The 21,516-nt window shown below is 42.4% G+C and overlaps 1 protein-coding gene across 1 annotated transcript in view; it reads left to right on the top strand.

The window, feature by feature from the left end:
• Positions 1-840: 840 nt before the first annotated feature.
• Positions 841-21,516, top strand: part of SLC16A2 (solute carrier family 16 member 2) — a 241,760-nt gene continuing 221,084 nt past the window's right edge. The window contains exon 1 of the mRNA XM_088445568.1: positions 841-1,174. Within this exon, the coding sequence (XP_088301694.1) occupies positions 871-1,174 (304 nt within the window). The 5' untranslated portion in view covers positions 841-870. The remainder of the gene's footprint in view (positions 1,175-21,516) is intronic.

Raw genomic sequence — 21,516 nt, 5'->3', positions numbered from 1 at the left:
TGGTTATACCTTCGGATGGTTTAGATGCAATGGCTAGTAGTCATCACATTGCTGGATTTGATGTCGGAAGCCTGGCAAAGAAACGATGCAGAGCTTCCGATGTCCATCCCTAGTTTGGTATAGCGGCAGCATGAATACGTTTGGTATAGCAGCATTTTGGTATAGCAGCAGCAGGAATAAATTTACAGCAGCAAGAGGAATAAGCTGCTATTCTAAACTTATTCAACCTGCTGTAGTTTAATAGCAGCAGGAATAGGTTCAATATTGCAGCAGAGAAAGTTAGTATATGGTTACTGTGAATTAGGAAGGTCAGGCTCCTGGTAGTTATTTATGGGCATTTTAACTTATATAAATAGTGGGATAAAAGTGATTTATATTCTCATGCAGCCGCAGTACAAGTCCTGTAGTGAATGTAAGAGAGTGGGATATATATGATTTGCATTTCCATATAGCCGCTGTATGAGTCATTTAGGGAAGGTAACAGTGGGTTATATATGATTTGTTTGTCAATATAGCTGTAGTACATGTCCTATATTGAATGTAAGAGCGGGTTATTAAAACTTATATATAACTAATATTCTCAGTATATATATGCAGTGAAGGGAAGTTAAGAGACTGGGTTATATTATATGCTCTGGATTCCCATATAGCTGCAGTATGAGTACTATAGGGAAGGTAAGAGACTGGCTTATATATGATTTATGAGTCCTATAGACAGTGAAGGTAAGGTTAGTGTAGCGGGCACCGAGTCCCAGCACCTCCCGGAGCAGGTAGACCGGGGCAGGGAGGGAAGCAAGGGGCGTGGGCAGGGGAGGAAAGCGGGGAGGAGAGCGGGGAGGGAGCAGTGGGAAGGAGGAGAGCCAGCAGGCGATGGAAGAAGAAACGGAGGAGGACGAGAACCTGCCACCGGGGGAAGAGCAGGGGATGCGGGACAGCCTGCTCGGGGGAGCCCCGGAAGGGGCGCTGGTGCCCGCTGAAGTGCCTGAACAAGGCAACCGTGAAGAAGAAGTCCGGTGCAGGGCGCCCGAGGGAGGTTTCGGCTGGGTGGTGGTGCTGGCGGCCACCTGGTGCAGCGGCTCCATCTTCGGCATCCAGAACTCATTCGGGATCCTGTATGTGATTCTGCAGGATGAGATGGAGGGCAACAAGGGGCAAGGCATGGACTTCAAGACAGGTAACTAGTGCCCGGCAGCGTGCTCCTCTAGCGCCCGGGGAGGCGTCACGGACTGTATACACCTCGGTGACTTGCTGCTCTGCATCTGCCTGACACTGGGAGCCTCGCTCAGAACTTCCCTTGTCCTGTGACAGCCAGTCTCCACGTGTTAGGCAGAGTAGTCAGCGATCCCTCGGGGAGTCCCACACACACAGCGCCGCCAATGTTCTATCAGCTACTTCTCCGAATACAAACATACCGCTCACATCTCCAGCAGCACGTCACAGGCATAAGGTAGGGTTCTTCTTACTGCAACGTAATAGGACAAATAACTCTCACTTACCTACAGAGGCATCAGGTCACACAGGCCATGTAACCACATCACAAACAGGTGTTCAATGTATTTTAAAAATGAGTCCAAAAAATAATGCAAGTGAATGGACCTGTACACACGCTTTCTGACTTGTGTGTACAGTGGGCTCATTCCTATTAGGTGTGTTTCTTTTTTTCTTGAAACTTGCATACATCGCACAAATGTGCGCACTTGATATGTGCGAGATTCAGGGCGAGGGTGTGTGACTTTTCTACAAAATGTGACCTGGGAGTAGTGCATGAAAAAGCGGGGAAACCATGCTGGACCCCAAAAAAGTGACAACTGAAATATCAGGACTATATAGACGGCTGCAAATGGCCAAAAGGAAAGTACTAGTAGTATCACAGTGATGCCTACTATTATGCCTCTGGTTTTTAACATTACTTAATTCCACGGCGAGGTCCAGCCAAGTCCTCCTTGTCTGTGGCATCCTCTCTAATGCTAGCAGCTTACTGCAGTATGCACGACGGCCAGTTTGCACATTTGCAGACTGGCCGTGGGGAACTCGGCAATACCTGGAAGGCTACGTCCCCATTGCTGGCAACGGGGACCATGTATTCAAGAGATACATGGCTGGATGTACTAAGGATGCGCTGGCCGCAGGGAGGGATACAATGGATCCCTCTCAGGGGGCATCCTGAAAAGAAGCCCATAGGCTTCTACTGGGTAACACCCTCAAATCAAAGCATTCCGGTGCTTAGTACATACGAGAAATGCAGTGAAACCTGCATTTTTCGGGGGTTTTACCACTTTTCTGCCCTTAGTACATCCCACACTCAGCGACAAACAGTGGTAATCTTAGTTTACCATTGTCTGTTAAATATAGAAAAGAGGACACAGCCCCTTTAGCGAGTGCTAAAGGGCTTATGCCTCATTGATAAATTGGACTCAAAGTCTTTCCAGCATTTTGGGGTACAGAAAATTGTCTTTGTAATAGTTTTTCAGTGTTTTTATACACATTTGTAAAAGGTTGTAATAAACACCTTTACTCTCATCTGCAAGTTCAAAAATCCTTCTCCCATTAATACAACACCTTCACATGGCTGTCCCACATCATTTAACCAATTTTTAAGCATTTTAGAGAGATTCACACAAAAACTGACTGACAGGTCTTTATTGGCCAAATTATGCTAAACCCCTCTAAGTGCAAGTTTATTCATTGGGAGGGGTGTACCAGAGGTTCTGCCCTGTGTCATGACATTTTTACCTTTAGAATAAACCTTTTTGCCTATCTTTTCTCCTGCTCAGGTAGCTTCGGACAAAAAAGGCAAATTTCCTAATCAATGAGAGTTTGGAATTGTATTGCAGATGTAATTTGCAGTGTGAGTTTGCTATAAGAACGGCTGACAGGACTCCACTCGGACCTAATAGGATCGAGCCTTTTGTGTCAATTTCACCATTGGCTGTTTTTTATTTTTTGTTTTTTTAATGTCCTGTTGTACACTGTTTCTACAGAACCATTAAGGTGCTTATCTCCCATAGTTTTGTTATGCACCAAATTCTATCTTGATCTTATGGCATCAGGACATGTATGTATTCGTCCCATCTAATACAGAGATTTCTGAATACATGTGGCCTAATGCAGAGAGATCAGGGGCGGGATGCAGTAATACTTACCACCGGACATCGCCATTGTACAGATCGCATATGCACTAACATATGCGATCAGTACAGCAAAGGACAGCTCTTCCGATAAGAACTGTCCTTTGCGATCTCTCCTGCACAGTGGACTTTCGGGTTTATGACCCGGGAGTCCATCTGCGCATGCGCAGTGACGGGTCGGCCGCGGTGCATGCTGGGAGGGATCCGATCAGATCCCTCATACCAGCGCAATGCGGTAGAAGCCCATAGGCTTCTATAGGGTAACGCCAGCTATAGCTCGTTTTACCCTCCGCATCGCAGCCCAGCGGCCAGGAGATTGCTGCATACAGAAAATGCGGTAAACAGGGGTTTTACCGCATTTTCCGTTTGGTGCATCCCGCCCCAGGACACATCTTTTCTGTTGTATACATGAATCAAAACAACTGTCTCGTCTTATTCTAATACCAAGATGGGGAGAATTCGTTTATACGGGTAAACACGTCTGGGAGCATTTTTGTTTTTTGTGCTATTCATATAACAGCGTCATTTAACCCGTTTAAACATTGCTTTTTTTCGCAGCCCCTGAGCAGGTGAAAAGTTGGGGAAAATCCCTATTTTATGGTAAAAATGTTTGGACTTGGGGCGTGAAGTGTATGCAAACCCAATGGTTTATGTACATCTCCGCTTGTTGGGGGTTTGTGCATGTGCAGAACGGGTCCTGCGTGATCGCTCACACTCCCCACTTAGCTGCAGAGCAATTGTCGCTATTAATCTAGTGCATGGATTTGCTGAAAAACATTTGCTTTCTATCATTTTGACACCTTTTAAGAGCCCCAAATATTTTGCTTTTGACCACTGACTATACTGTTACCCAATATTTATTTGCACTTTTTTGGGGTACAGGCTTATTTCCCCAAAATAGACACGGTATTAACAGCCAATATTACGGCGCAAACGCAGGGATAAGCCTTTTCAAATTGGATTGTGTGTTCAGTGGGAGTGCACATACACACACAGTAATTGAAATGACTGCGTGATAAGCGCGCTAAGTCAAGCCGAAGTAAACAAAGATTTTACTGCGGCTAATTGAAATCTGCGAATATACCTTTTTACCCTCAATTACTGGAGAGGACCCAGTGATATATATCTCTCAACTTGTCTTAATACAAAAAGACATCACAACACAGCTCTGATTTTGTTGTAAAACAGGAATACTGTTACATATATATCAGTCTGTCCTAGAACATCAAAGCACGTGCCCCTTACCCCATTTCATGTACGTCATTGTGTTGTAATACAGCAGATCAGATTTCCCCAACTCCATTATATATACATGCCATTGTGTCCTATCCATTGCCCCATTATATATACTTGTCATTGAGGTCAATTCAGTTAGGAGCGAATTGGGTCCTGTGAGCTGTTTTCTCTGCAAATTTGCACCACAAATTTCATTTGCAACTAATTTTCAAATTCGCAGTTCATTTTCCTGACACATTTGCAATATTTTGTGCGCACCTTCATGAGCAAGTGAAAAGGTAGAGAAAATATTTATTTCAAGATAAAAGATAAAAATGTCGGAAGTACAAAACCTCTGATATTCCCTCCCCAATGAATAATCGTGCACTTGGAGTGGTTTAAATAGTATAATTTAGCAAATAACATATCATTTTGTTCAGGTAATTTTCTTTGAGAAGCTCAATATGGGCTAAATGATGTAGGACATGCATGTTGAGGTTTTGTATTGATGGGAAATGTGTTTTTAAACTTGTAGATGGGATTTAAATTTGACTATGAACACAGAAAAATTACACTAAACGTAGTTTAATGTATCCCAAAGTACTGGAAAGACTTTAATTTGCTGAAAAACACTTGCTGACTGTCATTTTTCCATCAATAATAAAATTTTTTAAATTCAACCGTTTTAAACTTTTTATTTTTTAAGAACATGTAATACGTGGCCATCAGCAAAGTATTACATGTTCTTAAAAAATAAAAAGTTTAAAACTGTTGAATCTTAGTTGTCACATTTTTGGGGATCAGGATGATTTTAGAACTTTTTGATGCACTTCTCCCAGATTGCTTTTTGGAGAAAAGTCACGTGACATCGCCACAATGCCCGCGAATCGCCATTTCTAATTAAATCTTGCAATTCTCATGTGCGTGCATTGCGTCCATCGTGATGGACACAAGTTTTATGCTGCTAGTGCATCTTCACAAACTTGAAACTAATTGAATTGACCCCATTGTGTCCTAACACATCAGATCACATTTCCCTTACCCTGCTACATATCAGGGCCGAAACTAGGATATCTCTCACCCGGTGCAAGGCAGCAATTTTGCGCCCCCCTTCCTTCCCGTACCTGGATTTTGTCCTTGCTCCTCCATAAGGCAGTGCATTACTCAGACGTCCCTGGTTCCATACTCGTTGCCAGGGGGGTTTGAAGGGAGAAGATGCAGCTCTCAGCATCCTCTCCCTGCAGCGCCAGCGTTCCCGGCACTTCCGGGAAAGCTGTGTGCATTGCGCTCTGCTAACAGACACTAGAGGTCCAGTAGGACCTCTAGCATCTGTCTCTTCCTTGGCGGCGGCCATTTTTTGATGGCCGTTTTCAGCAGAGTCCATGCGGACAGCTAGTCCGCATGGAATCTGCTGAAAACGGCCATCCAAAAATGGCCGCCGCCAAGGAAGAGACAGACGCTAGAGGTCCAGTAAGGATCTCTAGCATTAGTCTCCTCTTCGGCGGCCATTTTCAGATGGCAGAGTCTGCATTTTCACCCCCCCGCAATTCCCTCCCGGTGCACGTGCACTTCTAGCCCCCCCCTAGTTGCGGCCCTGTACATATGTCCAATACACCAGATCACATTTCCCTTACCCTGCTACATATGTCCTAATACACCAGATTGCATATCCTTGTTTCACTTTCATACATGGAATCTGAAACATACATTTGCAAGTTTGTCTTAATACATAGTCATCAAAACATATGCCTCTTACATTGTATTAATATGGGGACTGCTGGACACAATTCTCATTTTGTTTTGTAATTATGATTTTGTTTGTCTGTTAATTGATGGGCAGCGCCTACACTGATTTAACTTCTTGGCTTACCCAGTCTGGAACAGATAACAAAAGAGAGATCCACAGTGCTGGTAATGCCTATACACATAGTTTTCATCAGAAGATAAAGCTGTACACTAATGTGTAATACATATCACTTAGCAAACCGAAGCATTACTTTTACTAATCGTTTCCTATTAGATAATGGAACTTACAAGAGTTTGAATTAACACCACCAGATTCAATAACCATTAGAAAATTAAATTGCTGTTTTACACACTAGTAATCGCCTTCCCAATTTATTATATGATGTCCGAATACAAACCGTGACATTTATCAAGCTGCGGTATGACAAACTATCAGAAAAACACTGTGGTTTTGAGAATTGAGATTGCTGATACGCATGATGATTGAGCTGTTTAGCCATCCAGAAAACTAGTGGTGTCACACTAGTTCACTTATTAATTATGAGGACAGTCATTATTTAGTGATTAAGGGAGCAAAAACAATGTTATGAGAGCAAAATAATTTTCTGAATATAATAGAGGAGCCCTAATAATGTATGATTATAGTAAAACTGTGCAGTTGGGGATGAGAGCAGAGAGCGACACCCCAGGCAGAAAAGAGGAACTGCACGGGTTGTGACATGTGCAGGGTGCTAGAATTTGGATGCAGTCGGGATGCCGATGTTCTAAATGCCGACCGTCGGCATCCTGACTGTTTAATCCCGGCAAGTGTCTAATGACCGGCATCGAAATCCCGACACCGGTCAGTAGACCTACGCCGGGAGCCCGACACACGGCTAACCGATCGAAGGTAAGCCAGACGTGGACAGCCGCGCGCGGGGGGGGGGTTAGGTAAGAGGCTCCTGTGGGGGGGAACACTTAGGGTTAGGCAACCCCTGGGGAGGTTAGGGTTAGACTAGGGAAAGGGGGGGGGGGTGTTGGGGTTAGGCATCCCCCCGGTGGACTTAGGTTTTGGCGGTGGGTATGGGGGGGGGGTTAGGGTTAGGCATTTGGTGGGGGAAGTTAGGGTTAGGGGGGAGAATTAGATTAGTTTTACTTACCTGAAGGACAATCGGGATTTCCTCCTGTGTTGGGATTAGGTAAATCGTATGTATTCCGCTAGAATGAACACTATATGAACACTATATTATATATTATTTTATGGGTATATAATGATTTATGACAGGGGCAGCACTTATTTCATGGCATTATAAATGCTGCCTACATCATGACATAATATACGTACTTCCTAGATTCCCTAGCAGAGTGTTATGTTATATCTCGGGGTGGCTAAACCCGTCACCTCTCGTTTTTGTTTTTCAGACCACCTATAGATCTTATTGTGTGTCAGGAATGCATGTGCCACATCTTTTGTAGTGTGATTGCAAGGAATACACCTGTGTACCAGCTAGGTGGTCTGGAAAATGTGAACTGCTAGGGCTCCTTTAGAACTGGGTTAGCCAGCCCAGTTTTATTATATGAAGCAGCTATTAATATAATTTTTATGTTCCAGTAAGTGACAAGTTATTACTGTATATTTTCTCGTAAAATTAACTCTCTCCTTAAATAAAGATATCAGGGGCATATACATTTTATCTTACCATGCACTTTTCTAATAGACATGTACACATTGGAAATGTCTCACCCATTGTAATAGTAGTGAATTAATTCACTTCAGGGAAAATTTCCACTTTATAAAAAAATATTATTGCTTTTATTATTCATTGGTGTTAAAATTGTTAGTACAAGAAAGAGAATGTTGATATTAATGTATTGGTTACTCTAGTGGTTTGTGTCCCTTCTCGTGGCTTCCCCTAGTGGCCAGGGGAAACTATCCCATTTGTAAGGTGGCAGAGGAAACCCACTAGCGCCGTTCTCCAGATATAACAGGGTTTTAATGTTCCAATGCATGTAGCTGCTTTTTATGGAACTTGGAAACATTATGGTGTCAGCAGTATTACATTTCAGGTTTTTTGGGGATTTAATAAACGTAATGGGCCAATACAACTGTTATGTATTCACCGAGCCCGACCCAAAAGATTATTGGGAATCGTCGAGTTTGGTATTTTGATCATGCAGTTTTTCCCCGATCCGCTAATGGATCGCCGATCATCGATGTCCGTGGATCAGCATTTTTGATCATCAGAACAGGGAATCTGGGTCCGTAGATGTATGGCTATTAGATATTCAGGATCTAGAGAGTCCAATTAAATATTTTATTCTGGATTGTTCCTAATTTTCAGGTAATAGACCTATATACCTAGATCTCTGAAAATGTAATTGCGTTATAGTCATCAGGTCTCTGGATAGGCTGCAGATGACTAGCAAAGAAAGCAGAGTTGCTTGCAATCCGCGATCTCTATAAATATGGACAACTATCATTAAACGACTTTATCATTCGTTCTCCATACGCTGGTATCCGCAACAACTACAGTGTTTGTAATCTTCTCCTAATACATGCATTACGCATACATACCTGTAACCCTCTGCCTAATCTGGGATTATACTACAAGCATTCTACTGAATTCTGTTTTTCCATAATTACGAGGTATTCTTCAATCAGATAGGTAACGTGCTCAATGTCATATGCTGTGAACACATTAAGTAGAAATCTATTTATTGTTGTGAGGTGATACCATCTGCCATCCAACGGACAGATGGTTGACTTCCATTAGCTATGAATGCACCATGCAAGGGGCACTCCTGCCCCCGTCATGCTATAGTATTAAGTGAAACATGAGCTCCTTCTTCCTATTCATGTTTTAGGGGCCTGTGACTATACCTGTAATCTCCACAGACATTTGGTGATTAGCCTGCCTATACATATATTAATTCGCTTATAGCTTCAGTTGATTTACTAAAGCATGTGGTTAGTGTAGTATATATGATGGTTTTATCATATTTTTTGTAAATAATTATTAATTAGTGCAATGTGCACAGTAACTGTTATGTATAGTAGTTTTTCTTATTAATTCTATACATTTTATTGCTGTCCCTGATTATGACCAATTACAAGCGTAGGGTGTTCCATAACTGTAAGTTTCGAGTGTTGCAGCCAAATCTGGTTTCAGTCTCTACTAGTTTTGTGTATGAATTAATAAAGGAACTTTTAATAAGGAGTTTCTCTTTGTTATCGAATAGGCTTGAGCTTTGCAACTATTAAGCCTCTGAACTGCCTGTAAACTGTGAAATTGGGATATCACGGTGAAATCCAATGGTATGTCTCCTGTGGTTAGCTTGCTACAAATATTCACAGCTATTGTTTCTTTGCTAAATACTGAAGTGTTTGATAGTCACTATCTTCTATAGGCCTCTGTCTTATATATAAAAGGAGGCCACAGTGTGATACATACACTAAAGTACCTCTTACAGCTTAGTATGTGGTATAATGGGAACCAAAGCTTGTTTGTTGCACATTCTTCTTTCATAGGTGTGCATAGCTACTTTTGCTACATATCACAATAATGGTCTCTGAGCTGAGTAGTACCCCTTTCACACTGCCAGCAATAACCCGGGTTATTTCACGTGAACGTGCAGCGACCAGAGATATTGCTTAGTGTAAAAGGGCCCAGTTGAAATAACCCGGGTTGAGTGACCCGGCATTTCACCCCGGGTAACGTGCAGGGTTGAACACTGTTTCAATCATGCTCGAGGTGCAGTGTGAACGTATAATCCGGGTCGATGGGACCCGTGCAAAGCATAGGAAGAGCCGGCGCTTGGAGATGATCTCAACTCCAAGCGCCGGCTTGGCACATGATGGCGGTGATGTCATCGACGCAGCAATAAGCCGGGTTGGGCCGCCAGTCTGAAAGGGGTTGCAGCCAGGATGGACCTGTGTACAAAATCCCTGGTGCGTCCCGACAACGCGGTGTGTAGTGTTCCCGCTAGAATGCGGGTAGGGCAGGGCGTAGAGTGGCAGCAGGGCATCTTCTGCGAGTATTTTCAGCGCACACTTCCAAAAAGGAGGCATGGCAGACCGGAGAGGGGCGTGTTCTTGTGACTCGCCCCAATTTGTCATACTTGGGGATATGCCCAGCACTTATGTAGGTGCTGGGCTTCCCCCAAGCTCTCCCCTCACAGTGAATAGATGCATAGATGCAGTGAGGGGAGAGCTTAGGGAAAGACCAGCGGTGATCGGTCGCTGCAACTTTTTCCACCTGCGGGACATTGCAGTTGGATAAGTCCCAGGGCAGGCTGTTTTAGCGGGGCGCCACTAAAAGGGCAGGGCACATTTTGCCCTTTTAAAATCGGGCAGGGCACGGCGCCCTGCTAAAACAGCCTAGCGTGAACACTAGGGGGTCTATTTACTAAGCTGTGTTGGGAGATAAAGTGAACGGTGATAAGGCAAAGCTTAGTAAATAGACCCCCTAGGTGTGAAAAGGGTATAATCTACTTAACCTTCAAAGGGAGACTGTAATCTTAACTTTATAATTGTCCTCTGTGTTGTGTGTAGGATAGTAAATATTTTCTATTTTTTCTGTTTGGATAAGTACATTTCTGTGGGAGTTGGTGCATTTTTTGCAGAGAGTGGGTGCATCTGCTTCTGTGCAGGAGTAAGCAGAGCAGGGACAGGCATGTACACGATGCCAGGGGACGCACTGAATATCCTGAATGCAAGACCCCCAGGTAAGTAATCCCATGAAAGTTGGCTTTACTGTGTTTAATTCAACTCTGAGTGATGGCGGCGCCAATGAATGGTCGGATGAGGGCAATCGGCAGTACGTAACATTGCTTATTTTCCTATGCACCACATAGAGTTGTGCAGGAAAATTAGCAATGTTTGGTTACCATAAAATGTATGGTGATGTGAGCAGCCCAACACAGCGCTGGAATGAACCCCCACCCACCAACTGAGTTTTAAATTTTTTGTAGAATATCCTTTAAACTTGTAAAAGTAAGTGTAATAAGTTTGTGGTTTTCATGCAAGTATCATGCTTATAAAACTATTACTTTATTGCTTTCCGGTGCACATATCTGCATGTAACACGGACTGTGACTGGATGGAATGCAAGAGCTTTCTATATAGGAAAAACCAGCTTGCCAACACTACTGGACGAGTTAGAAATAATTACCTTGTATGAACTTTGTGTAGTCTCTGTAACCATACATGCTAAAGAAAAGCAAATGAGCCTTTTCTCTTTTCTTCCATTAAGTTCCTTTTAAACCTGCATTCTACAGAACTCATGGTAGAAGCCCATTGTTTGTGCCATCAAATATATTGGTAACTGCATTTGCTCACTCATGTTAATATGTTGCCATCAGTATTGGATGTCATGTAGTCAAACTTGCCTATTGTATGTCAGTAAGAATGTAATATGTACCTTGTGCTCGCCAGGCAGATGATGTCACGTTCAGCCCACACAGCTGATGTCACAGAGTGAAGTCACTTTGTCTAAGCAACGGACGGCTGGCAGTGCTTCAGGAAGTAGACCAATATCCTACATTCTTCTTATTGTGCTTTTATTCCTATTTATTATATTATTTATTCATGTAAATTACCTTCAGTAGCGCTTACATACCTGGCTACAAATTAGACCAAGCCCATTTCCGGTGGGGCAATAATTATTTTTCCTACAGCCTACACCCCTTCTACCCACCTTGAAACAGGGTCTGTCTAGGAAAGTAAACACTATTGGCATGTAGCCATTTAGTAGCCTACCATCTTCAGGGTAGGTATGTTTTATTGTGACATTGTTTTCTCTCTACTGAGGAGTATTAAGGTCATCGTCAAGAGTTTGACATTAAGCTAAAAAAAAAAAAAACATCAACAGATGGTCACTTTGAAATTGTCAATGGAAAAAAAATGTTTTGCTGCATGCCAAGTACTGAGCTCATTCATTTAGTGATCACTAGATACATTTGCCCTGAACTATGAATTTAGATTTCTTATATGGAGTTTTACATCTTTGCAAATAAGAGAGCAATGTACGAACAATTGGGTCATTTTAAACCTAACTGGCTACAAACTGCAATGTACATTGGGCACAAAACAAAGCTGATTTCAATTACCATTATTGAGATTTTTATAAGGTCAGTAATGCTGAGGAGTCCACTCAGTATTATGGATATGAGAGTTTGGTGCCTGGAGATATTCTAAAGGAGCCAGTCTGGAGCTGGCAAATCTGGAGCACTAGTTATACTGTATACACTTTCTGGCAAACACTTTTAGTCCTAGGCTGTGAACTGAGTATATGTGTAAGTGCTGCCCTCTTGTCTAGATCACCTGCTTGTTTCATGTGTTTTAGTGAATGGGGTCTGCTCCCTGTGTACACTCAGTGAATGTTTGCAGACATCCACCCAGGCTTTTAATCAGACAGCTGGTTTGACTTTCTGAGGAACACCTCCCAACCATCATACTTCCTCTGTGGCCTTAATAAGGATCTCATAGGGGAGGTAGAGGGAACAAGGATAGACTTTTGGGGGCTGGCTACAGAGAAAAAACATGCCACTGGTTTGCTGCAGACCTATTTTCACTGTACATTCCAAACACTCCTGGAACAAGCCTTTCTCAAACCCTTTCTCAGTCAGAAAGGGCTTCATCATGTTTCTGTTTTTGCTAACGATGCACGTGTGCATATGGTACATGGGACTAATTGCTTCATCTCCTGAATAGTCAGAACTTTGTGAGATTTAAATATATCTATTTCATTTATCTTCTCAATGCCCAAATATCACATCTGTTTTTCTCTTTATCTTTCTTTTGATCACTTTTTCTCTTTATCTTTCTCTCTTTGGGGCCTATTTAAAATGAGTGCCAAAAATGGTGAATTTTTATTGCCGATTAGAGCAGCAATAAGCTGTTATCCCTCTATTTTATAATTACCCAGCTGCCTGGGCAATACTGGCCCAGAATAGTAAGGGTTAATTTTCCATTTCTCAAGGGATTTTCACATATATTGTCTGGCTATCACGATAAGTTGAATAAAATATTAACAATTTATACACCATTAAAAAAATGTTTTATTAATACTAAAGTTTTTTTTTTTTTTTTTTTACTATAATTTTCTTCTATTACCATCATCTCAGGATAAAAGAACAAGCAAAGTTTTGCTACAATGCTTGTTAAATAGGCTTCCCCATGCCTTGAATAGGGAAGCAATATGGTATAGGGAAGTGAATGTCAGAGATAGCCCTTTATGTATAGGGCAAACCCTGCCTCTTTCAGCAGAATAATGGGTAAGCTGAACTGTGTGATAGTCTTGTATTGAATCCTGATGTCTCTTCATAAAGGGTTGTCCATTTCCCAAATCAGCCACATAACCTCCATAAGCAATTCTACCCAATCACCTCCTCTCTACACAGTTCACACAAAACTATATGTTCTCATTCTACACTCGCACAACCCTCTGTCACCGGGCCATATAGCCCATCAAGAGCCTTGTATCTTTCCAAGCTGACTGGACTAATTTGTAATATACAACCAGCCCGCCTCAAGCATGGCTTTGCGGCAAAATGTATGGTACCATTAATGCGGTAAAGAAAAAAAATGACTGTAGCTCTTTTATTTTCATAATATTAAATGCTTGGTTCAGACCATGAAGACACATACCATGAGAGACTGCACTAGAAATCAACAGTTGTGCTACAGGCTTGAGGCAGGTTGGTTTTAAGTGGCTCATCCTGTATAACACTTTATCCTTGCATCAAATTCCTCTCTCCCTCTAGCGTGTAAGCTTGTGAGCAGGAATTTACTACCACTTTGGGGTTAATCCAATTCCAAACTCTCCATTGCTTTTTAAGAGGATTCAGTTTTTTTTTGTGCACACCCCTGATCAGGTAATAAGGTAGGGAAAATATTTTAAGGTAAAAATGTTGGGACACAGTGCAGAACCTCAGGTGCACCACTCCCAATGAATAATCATGTGCTTGGAGGGGTCTAAATAGCATATTTTGTCCAATAAAGACCTGTCAGTTTTTGGGTGAATTTCTCTAAATGGCTCAATAAAGAGTTCAATGATGTGGGACAGGTAATGTGGAGGTGTAAATGATGTGGGACAGGTATTGTGGAGGTGTAAATGATGTGAGACAGGTAATGTGGAGGTGTAAATGATGTGGGACAGGTAATGTGGAGGTGTAAATGATGTGGGACAGGTAATGTGGAGGTGTAAATGATGTGGGACAGGTTTGTGCAGGGGGAGAGCTGGTATGGTTCTCTCGGGCCTGTGCTTGATGAAGGGGCCCAGCAGGGGTTTGGACCCCCTCCCTCCTGTCAGTTGCAGCAGCGCTGGGCTTCAGTGAGTTGAAAGAGATGGCAGCAGTCTCCTCTGCATGCACCAGATAAGAGGGAGGAGAGCGATCGCACTGATCGTGCCCCCCTGGATCTGACCCTGGCTGTGGGGCAAAATGGTTACCCACCCTGTTGAGCACGAGACACTGCAGATAATACTTAAATAAAATTTTATTTTTTGCAGGGGGCGTGGCAATGTTTACTTAGGCCATGTCCCCCATTATTACCCGGGCCCGTTCAGGCTCTACTACTCTGGGTACGTGGAGGTGCTGCATTGATGGGAGAGGGATTTTTGAACTTGCAGATGAGAAGTACAGGTGATCAGGAACGACGGTACGATTACGATGTCCTAATCGTACTGTCTTTCCTGATCGCCCAGTGTGTACGCACTTTTAGTTACGGATCTATTTATCTACTATACAGATAGTTAAGGTGCCTATTCACTAGACGATTAAAATGAGCGATTGAACGATAACATTATCGTTCGAAAATCATTTGCAGATTGTTTGAAAAATGTCTAAAGCAACCAGCGATGCGCGCTCCCGCTGGTCGTTTAGACATCTATCATCGGGCAAACATGCTGGACAACCTGACGAGAACGTCAGGTTGAGCATGTTTGCAGATGATTGATGTGCCTACACTGAATGACTGCGCATATATATATATATATGGGCTAAATGTATGGAACACAAATTATACCTATATTTATATGTCAGAATTGATGATAATTCAAGCATTCACTTTCCTGCATACTCCTGTTATGTTGTGCTTGCAGTGTAAACGATGATTTGTGGGTTATTTTACCAAACCAAAGTTGATTGAATCTTTCTATGAATGATAAATCATGGTGAAACCTATTAAAGTCAAAAATCGAAACCTAAAATTGGAAAAGGGGTTATAATATAGTATTATTGTTTAATTAATTCCAGCTTAATTTCCCCCGGTTCCTCGACCGGTGCTTCGGTGATGTCCTCTGGGGTTCTGGCCGCAGCTGCTGCATAGAACAGCTGACCGGGCTCAGAGTGCAGGAACCGGGAGACCAGCTGAGCGAAGCCCCAGAGGACCTCACCGGAACACTGATCACCGGACATAACTTTAATCTAAGCGGGAGGGGGCTGTGAAGTAGTGGTAGCTGGCGGTGACACATGCGCAGACACTAGGCCACCAGGGAATTGGTTAAACCAGTCTGTGAATGGGTTCTCTACCTATGAGGGGATCTGCTTTGCACCATTATACAGATGCTGGGAGTAGGGTAAGACACCCCTCCATCCCCAGCAGTCCAGTATAAAAGTGGTGAGTGAAGATTTTGCTCCTACTGCTTGATTTACTGCCTACAGTGCCTTACAAAAGTATGCACCCCTTTTGCATTTTTCATGTTTTGTTGCCTCACAACCTGGAATTAAAATGGATTGTTTGAAGGTGTGCATCATTTCATTCACAGAACATGCCTACAACTGTGAAGTTGTGTTTTTTTTTTTTTTATATTGTGAATCAAACATCATTTAGGACAACATAACAGAAAACTTCAGCGTGCATAACTATTCACCCCCTAAAGTCAGTACTTTGTTGAGCCACCTTTTGCGGCAATTACAGCTGCAAGTCGCTTTGGATAAGTCTCTATGAGCTTGCCACATCTTGCCCCTGGGATTTTTTCCCATTCCTCAAAGCAAAATTGCTCCAGCTCCTTCATGTTGGATGGTTTCCGCTTGTTTCCAGCAATCTTTAAGTCTGACCACAGATTCTCAATTGGATTGAGATCTGGGCCTTGACTAGGCCATTCCAATACATTTAAATGTTTCCCCTTAAACCACTCGAGTGTTGCTTTAGCAGTATGATTCGGGTCATTGTCCTGCTGGAAGGTGAACCTCCATCCCAGTCTCAAATCACAGGCAGACTGAAACAGGTTTTGCTCAAGAATATCCCTGTATTTAGCACCATACATCTTTCCCACTAATCCGTTTCCTAGTGCCTGCTGCTGAAAAACATCCCCACAGCATGAAGCTGCCTCCACCATGTTCCACTGTGGGGATGATGTTCTTGGGGTGATGGGATGTGTTGGGTTTGCGCCAGACATAGCGTTTTCCTTGGTGGCTGAAAAGTTCAATTTTAGTCTCATCTGACCAGAGCACCTTCCTCCATACATTTGGGGAGTCGCCCACAAGCCTTTTGGCAAACTCAAATCGTGTCTTATTTTTATCACTTAGTAATGGCTTTTTTTCTGGCCACTCTTCCATAAAGCCCAGCTCTATGTAGTGTACGGTTTATTGTGGTCACATGCACAGATACACCAGTCTCTGCTGTTGAACTCTGCAGCTCCTTCAGGGTTACCTTTGGTCTCTGTGCTGCCTCGCTAATTAATGCCCTCCTTGCCCGGTCTGTGAGTTTTGGTGGGCAGCCCTCTCTTGGCAGGTTTGTTGTGGTACCGTGTTCTTTCCATTTGATGATGATGGATTTGATGGTGCTTCGGGGGATCATCAAAGATTTGGATATTTTTTTTTTTATAACCCAACCCAGAATTGTACTTCTCAACAACTTTGTCCCTGACTTGTTTGGAGAGCTCCTTGGTCTTCATGGTGTGATGCCTCTTGCTTACTGCCTCTGGGGCCTTTCAGAAAAGGTGTGTTTATACTGACAGATCATATGACACTTAGATTTCACACAGGTGGACTTCATTTCACTAATTATGTGACTTCTGAAGGTAATTGGTTGCGCAAGAACTTTTGAGGGGCTTCATAGCAAAGGGGGTGATTACATATGCACATGGCAATTTTCAGAATTTTATTTATAAAGGTTCTTTTTTATATATATTTTTCTCATTTCACTTCACCAAATTAGACTCTCTTGTGCAGATCCATCACATAAAATTCAGATAAAAAAAATAAATAAATGACAGGTTGTAATGTAACAAAAAAGGTAAAAAGCCAAGGAGGGGGGGGTTAATACTTTTGCAAGGCACTGTATGTGCTTAGAATTATTTTTAAAAGCTGTAATTTGGGTTAGTTTGTTGACCTGGTGGCTTGTAAATGTAGTGACTCCAGGCAAGTTTGGGCTGCTTTAGAACATAACATTGGTGAGCAGTGTAGTTGTTTTGATGGGCAAAATTAATTGTACAGTGTTTTGAGTTTGTTATGCTACGTTTTTGGAGTTTAATATCATATTCCCATAATACTCAGGATTAAGTTTAACATATTTAAAACAATGTTTACAATAAAGAATTATTTGAAATTTTTTTTTCTTATTTTCTTGAGTGTGATAGTCTCATGATCAGTTAACCAGGTGTATTAATAAAAAATCCATTCTTTTGCTAGCATTTTTTAACCCAATTGCGGATGAGTCTATTTTTTGGGTTGGTCTTATTGAAACATCTATATTAGTAATTATTTATGCAGTACCCACAAAATTAAGTGTGTTTTTTTTTTTTTTCTTGTTAAATGGCCAAAAAGGTCTGTATTTAAATTGTAAGAATGAAATAAAAGCACTTGTGTGTTTGTGTAATCTATCTATATCACAAAATTGTTAGAATTTGGGATGTGGGGGTGGGAATTAGATTGACATATTATATCATATAACATAAACATAAACTATACAAATACAGGAGAAAACTGCTGTAAATTCACACACACATCCACAGAAAGCCAGAATCTATACTCAATATATAGGGAAAGCCACATCGATTCTACATATATGAGAGAAGCAGGATCCAAATTTCCAGATCCACATAAAATACATTTAAAAAAATCCAGATCCATAAAATGCATTTAAAAAAAAACATCTCAATATAAAATACTTTTTAAAAAAAAAAAGCCAGATCCACAGAAAATACATTAAAAATAAGCCAGATCCACATAAAATATATTAAAAAAGCCAGAATTGCTTACCATTTTCAAGCTGTTTACGGTGTGTGCGACCTTCTTCTAAATACAAACTCTCTCGAGGATCTCTCATCTCCAGCTCTCCACAGGCAAACTTAAGGGCTGGTCAAACCTGTGCATAGTGGGCGTCTCATCACTGTCAGAGGCCGGGTCCCTGGTGTTGGGGATCATCCAGATGATTGTGCTCTTCAGGGTGGTTCTGCGTAGGTGGCTCCACACCGGCTCCATGCTCCCAGTGGTGTCCACATTGCACCGTATGCTGGACCCGGGCAACAGCACCCGTCCTGGGTGAACAGCAGTGGCAGGCGTTTGGAGATCTGGTTGGAACTGCTGGAGGCCAGGGGCGTAACTAAGACTTAAAGCGCCTCATAGCAAAATTTTGGGGAGCCCCCCCCAAAGTTTCTGTGGGCTCAATTGAAGCTGCCTGGGCCTTATGCCCAGAGCTATTTTACTCCAAGGCTTAGGCCTAGCACCTGCCTACAGTGGGCTCAGTTGCAGTGGCTTGGGCCTAATGCCCAGAACCACTTATACCTGGGGTGGAACAGGCGCGTCAACAGTGACTGTTTGGCGCGAATGCAGCAAAGATGAGTCAGGACACATCTGTATGTTGACATGTTGCATGTTTACATTTCCACTATGCCGACATGGTGAATGTCCACCTAGTATACCACACCTCTTCTTCAGTGACCCATATCCTCATATAAGACTTTGCATTCTCAGGAACAGTGTCGGAATGAGGCATGGAGGGCCCGGGTGTGGCTTAACAGATAGACTGTAAAAAGGTTGACAGTGTCTAGATAGACACCAGATGTTAGACAGTCAATAAGTCGACACACTAAAGGTCGTCATGTAAGAAGGACGACGGAGTCAAAAAGTCAACATGAAAATGGTCGACCCATTATTATTATTTTTTTTTCTAGCCCTAATCTTCACTCTATCCCTCCCTCCTGGTGCCTAACCCTAATCCTCCCTCCTGGTGCCTAACTGTCATGGTAGTTGCCTGACCCAAATCATCCCTTTTAGTGCCTAACCCTCCCTTCTGGTGAAAAACCCTAACTGTCAGGGTAAATGCCTAACCCTAAACCTAATCCTAACCTAAAAAAATAAATTGTGTCGTCCATTTTTTTCTTTTTTTGTCAACCATTTTTTACGTCAACCTTTTGACCATGTCGACAATTTGTACAGGTCGACATTTAGTGTGTCGACCTTTTGTCCCTGTTGAGCTTTTGTCCCAGTGGACCTATTGACTGTCTAACATCAGGTGTCTATCTAGACCACAGGCTCTCAAACTTGGTCCTCAGAACCCCAAACAGTGCATGTTTTGCAGTTCTTCTCACAGAATCACAAGTGCGATAATTCGCTCCACCTGTGGATCTTTTAAAATGTGTCAGTGAGTACACCTGTGCACCTACGAGGTGATCTGGAAAAAGTGTACTGTGTGGAGTCCTGAGGACCGAGTTTGAGAACCACTGATCTAGACATTGTCTACCTTTTTTACTGTCTATCTATAGTCCGGAACCCAAAGGGCCCAATGCAGTGGTAGGGGCTTATGCTTAAGGGGCATGGTCATCCACCAGAGGGGGTGGTGTGGCCAGCCACCACAGATGCATGGCTAACCATTAGGAAAATCTTGGTGTAGTTTTATATAGAAGGGAACCAAACCCCCATGTAGATCAGTGATCCTGCTCCTCATGGTAACTTACTGGTCTAATAGAGTAACAGTCTATAATTTGAGATCTGGGACCTGACACCTAGAAGAGGGGGGTGGGCTCACAGGCAATGGGTCTCACTGGGGATTTCACCTGTACCCCTGTACGCCACAGTCTAACCCTGCTCATGAATATGTCTTTCGCTGATAAAATGGCTATCTTAATTGTTAGTCCGTAACAGTTTTGTCTTTCAGGTGATCTAATAACATTACATTTTTATCTGCATTCTATCATCATTCATATAGTGTTTCTGAATCTCAAAATAATAGAATAACAATTAAAAAGCAGGCCTGCACTTGAACCTACTATGACTCAAAGCCACCCAGGGATTATTATACTTGGATTCATTTTAATTATGTAAGGATTAGCAAATAGTTTAAATTATTTATTTATAACACATGATACAGTTTAAAGCTTTTTAGAATGTACTGTACTTATTTTAGAATATAGAACCTTTCATTTATGTTCAGCTGTTTAATTAAAAATACCAGCAGAGTTATTGTTTTGTTTTTTTTAAAGACATTTTTAAATGCAGAAAAACAAAACTTTATTTTGTGGGCATGCAACAAAGTATTCTTTTTTTTTTTTTTCACTGGATGGGGGCTTAACTCCATGGTGAGGGTAATGTCAGACAGCAACACTGCATTTTTCCAGCTAGAAAAGTGCAGTATCCATCGTAGGAGCTATTCATCTCTTATAACTAGCGAATAAAAGGGAATTAATTCTCCCCTGTTACATACAGATTTGTCCACATATATTCTCCATGTTCTACAAGTTACATATAACACGTGAGCGCTGTGTGACTCTGTAGCGTTGAGCGTCTTTACGTGCAACTTTTTACCTTCAAATGTGTCTTATTCTTTGTGCAATTGCGGGTGTATCTGCATGCGAAATGCTATGTTACAGTGTCAGCAGCTGTGACACTGTAATGTAGTGTTTCACATGCAGATACACCCGCAATCGCAGAAATATAGGCATTCCGCATATCATTTTAATCAGCAGTAGCTGCTTGTGCATCATATTCCCATCGTGCAAATAAGACACATTTGAAGGTAAAAAGTTGCATGAAAAGATGCACAGCGTTACCGAGTCACGCCACGGCATTGCGCTACTAGAAGGACTGTTTAATGCACAAGGAGGCTAGATATATGTATTTCCCCTTCACTTCAATGGGGTTTCGTGACAATGATTCAGTTCGCTCTTCAAATTGTATTGCTTTAGTAAAACCAACTAAACCTACTATAATCTATGGCTGCTCCCAAAAAGGGACAGTGGGCCTCATTCAGTGGCGGTCGTAGGATGCAAGCGGTCATTCTGAAACAGGGCGGCCGCTTGCATCCTGAACGGCCGCCTCCATGTCGGTCATTAGGCTGTGGGTTAACACACACAGCTCTAACGACCACTAAGGGTGATGGTCGCGATGGTCAAGACCACCGCGACCATCGGGGCTTACGACGAGACCCTAAGGTAGGGTCTTGTCAACCTTAAGCCCCAGGGAGCTTCCTGCTCTGTTTGAGCAGGAAGCTCCCCACTGACATCAC

Source organism: Taudactylus pleione, unplaced genomic scaffold, assembly GCF_031769625.1.
Source record: "Taudactylus pleione unplaced genomic scaffold, aTauple2 ptg000381l, whole genome shotgun sequence".
Lineage (NCBI taxonomy): Eukaryota > Metazoa > Chordata > Amphibia > Anura > Myobatrachidae > Taudactylus > Taudactylus pleione.
The sequence above is the reverse complement of the archived record's forward strand: the minus strand, read 5'-3'. Positions and strand labels throughout refer to the sequence as shown.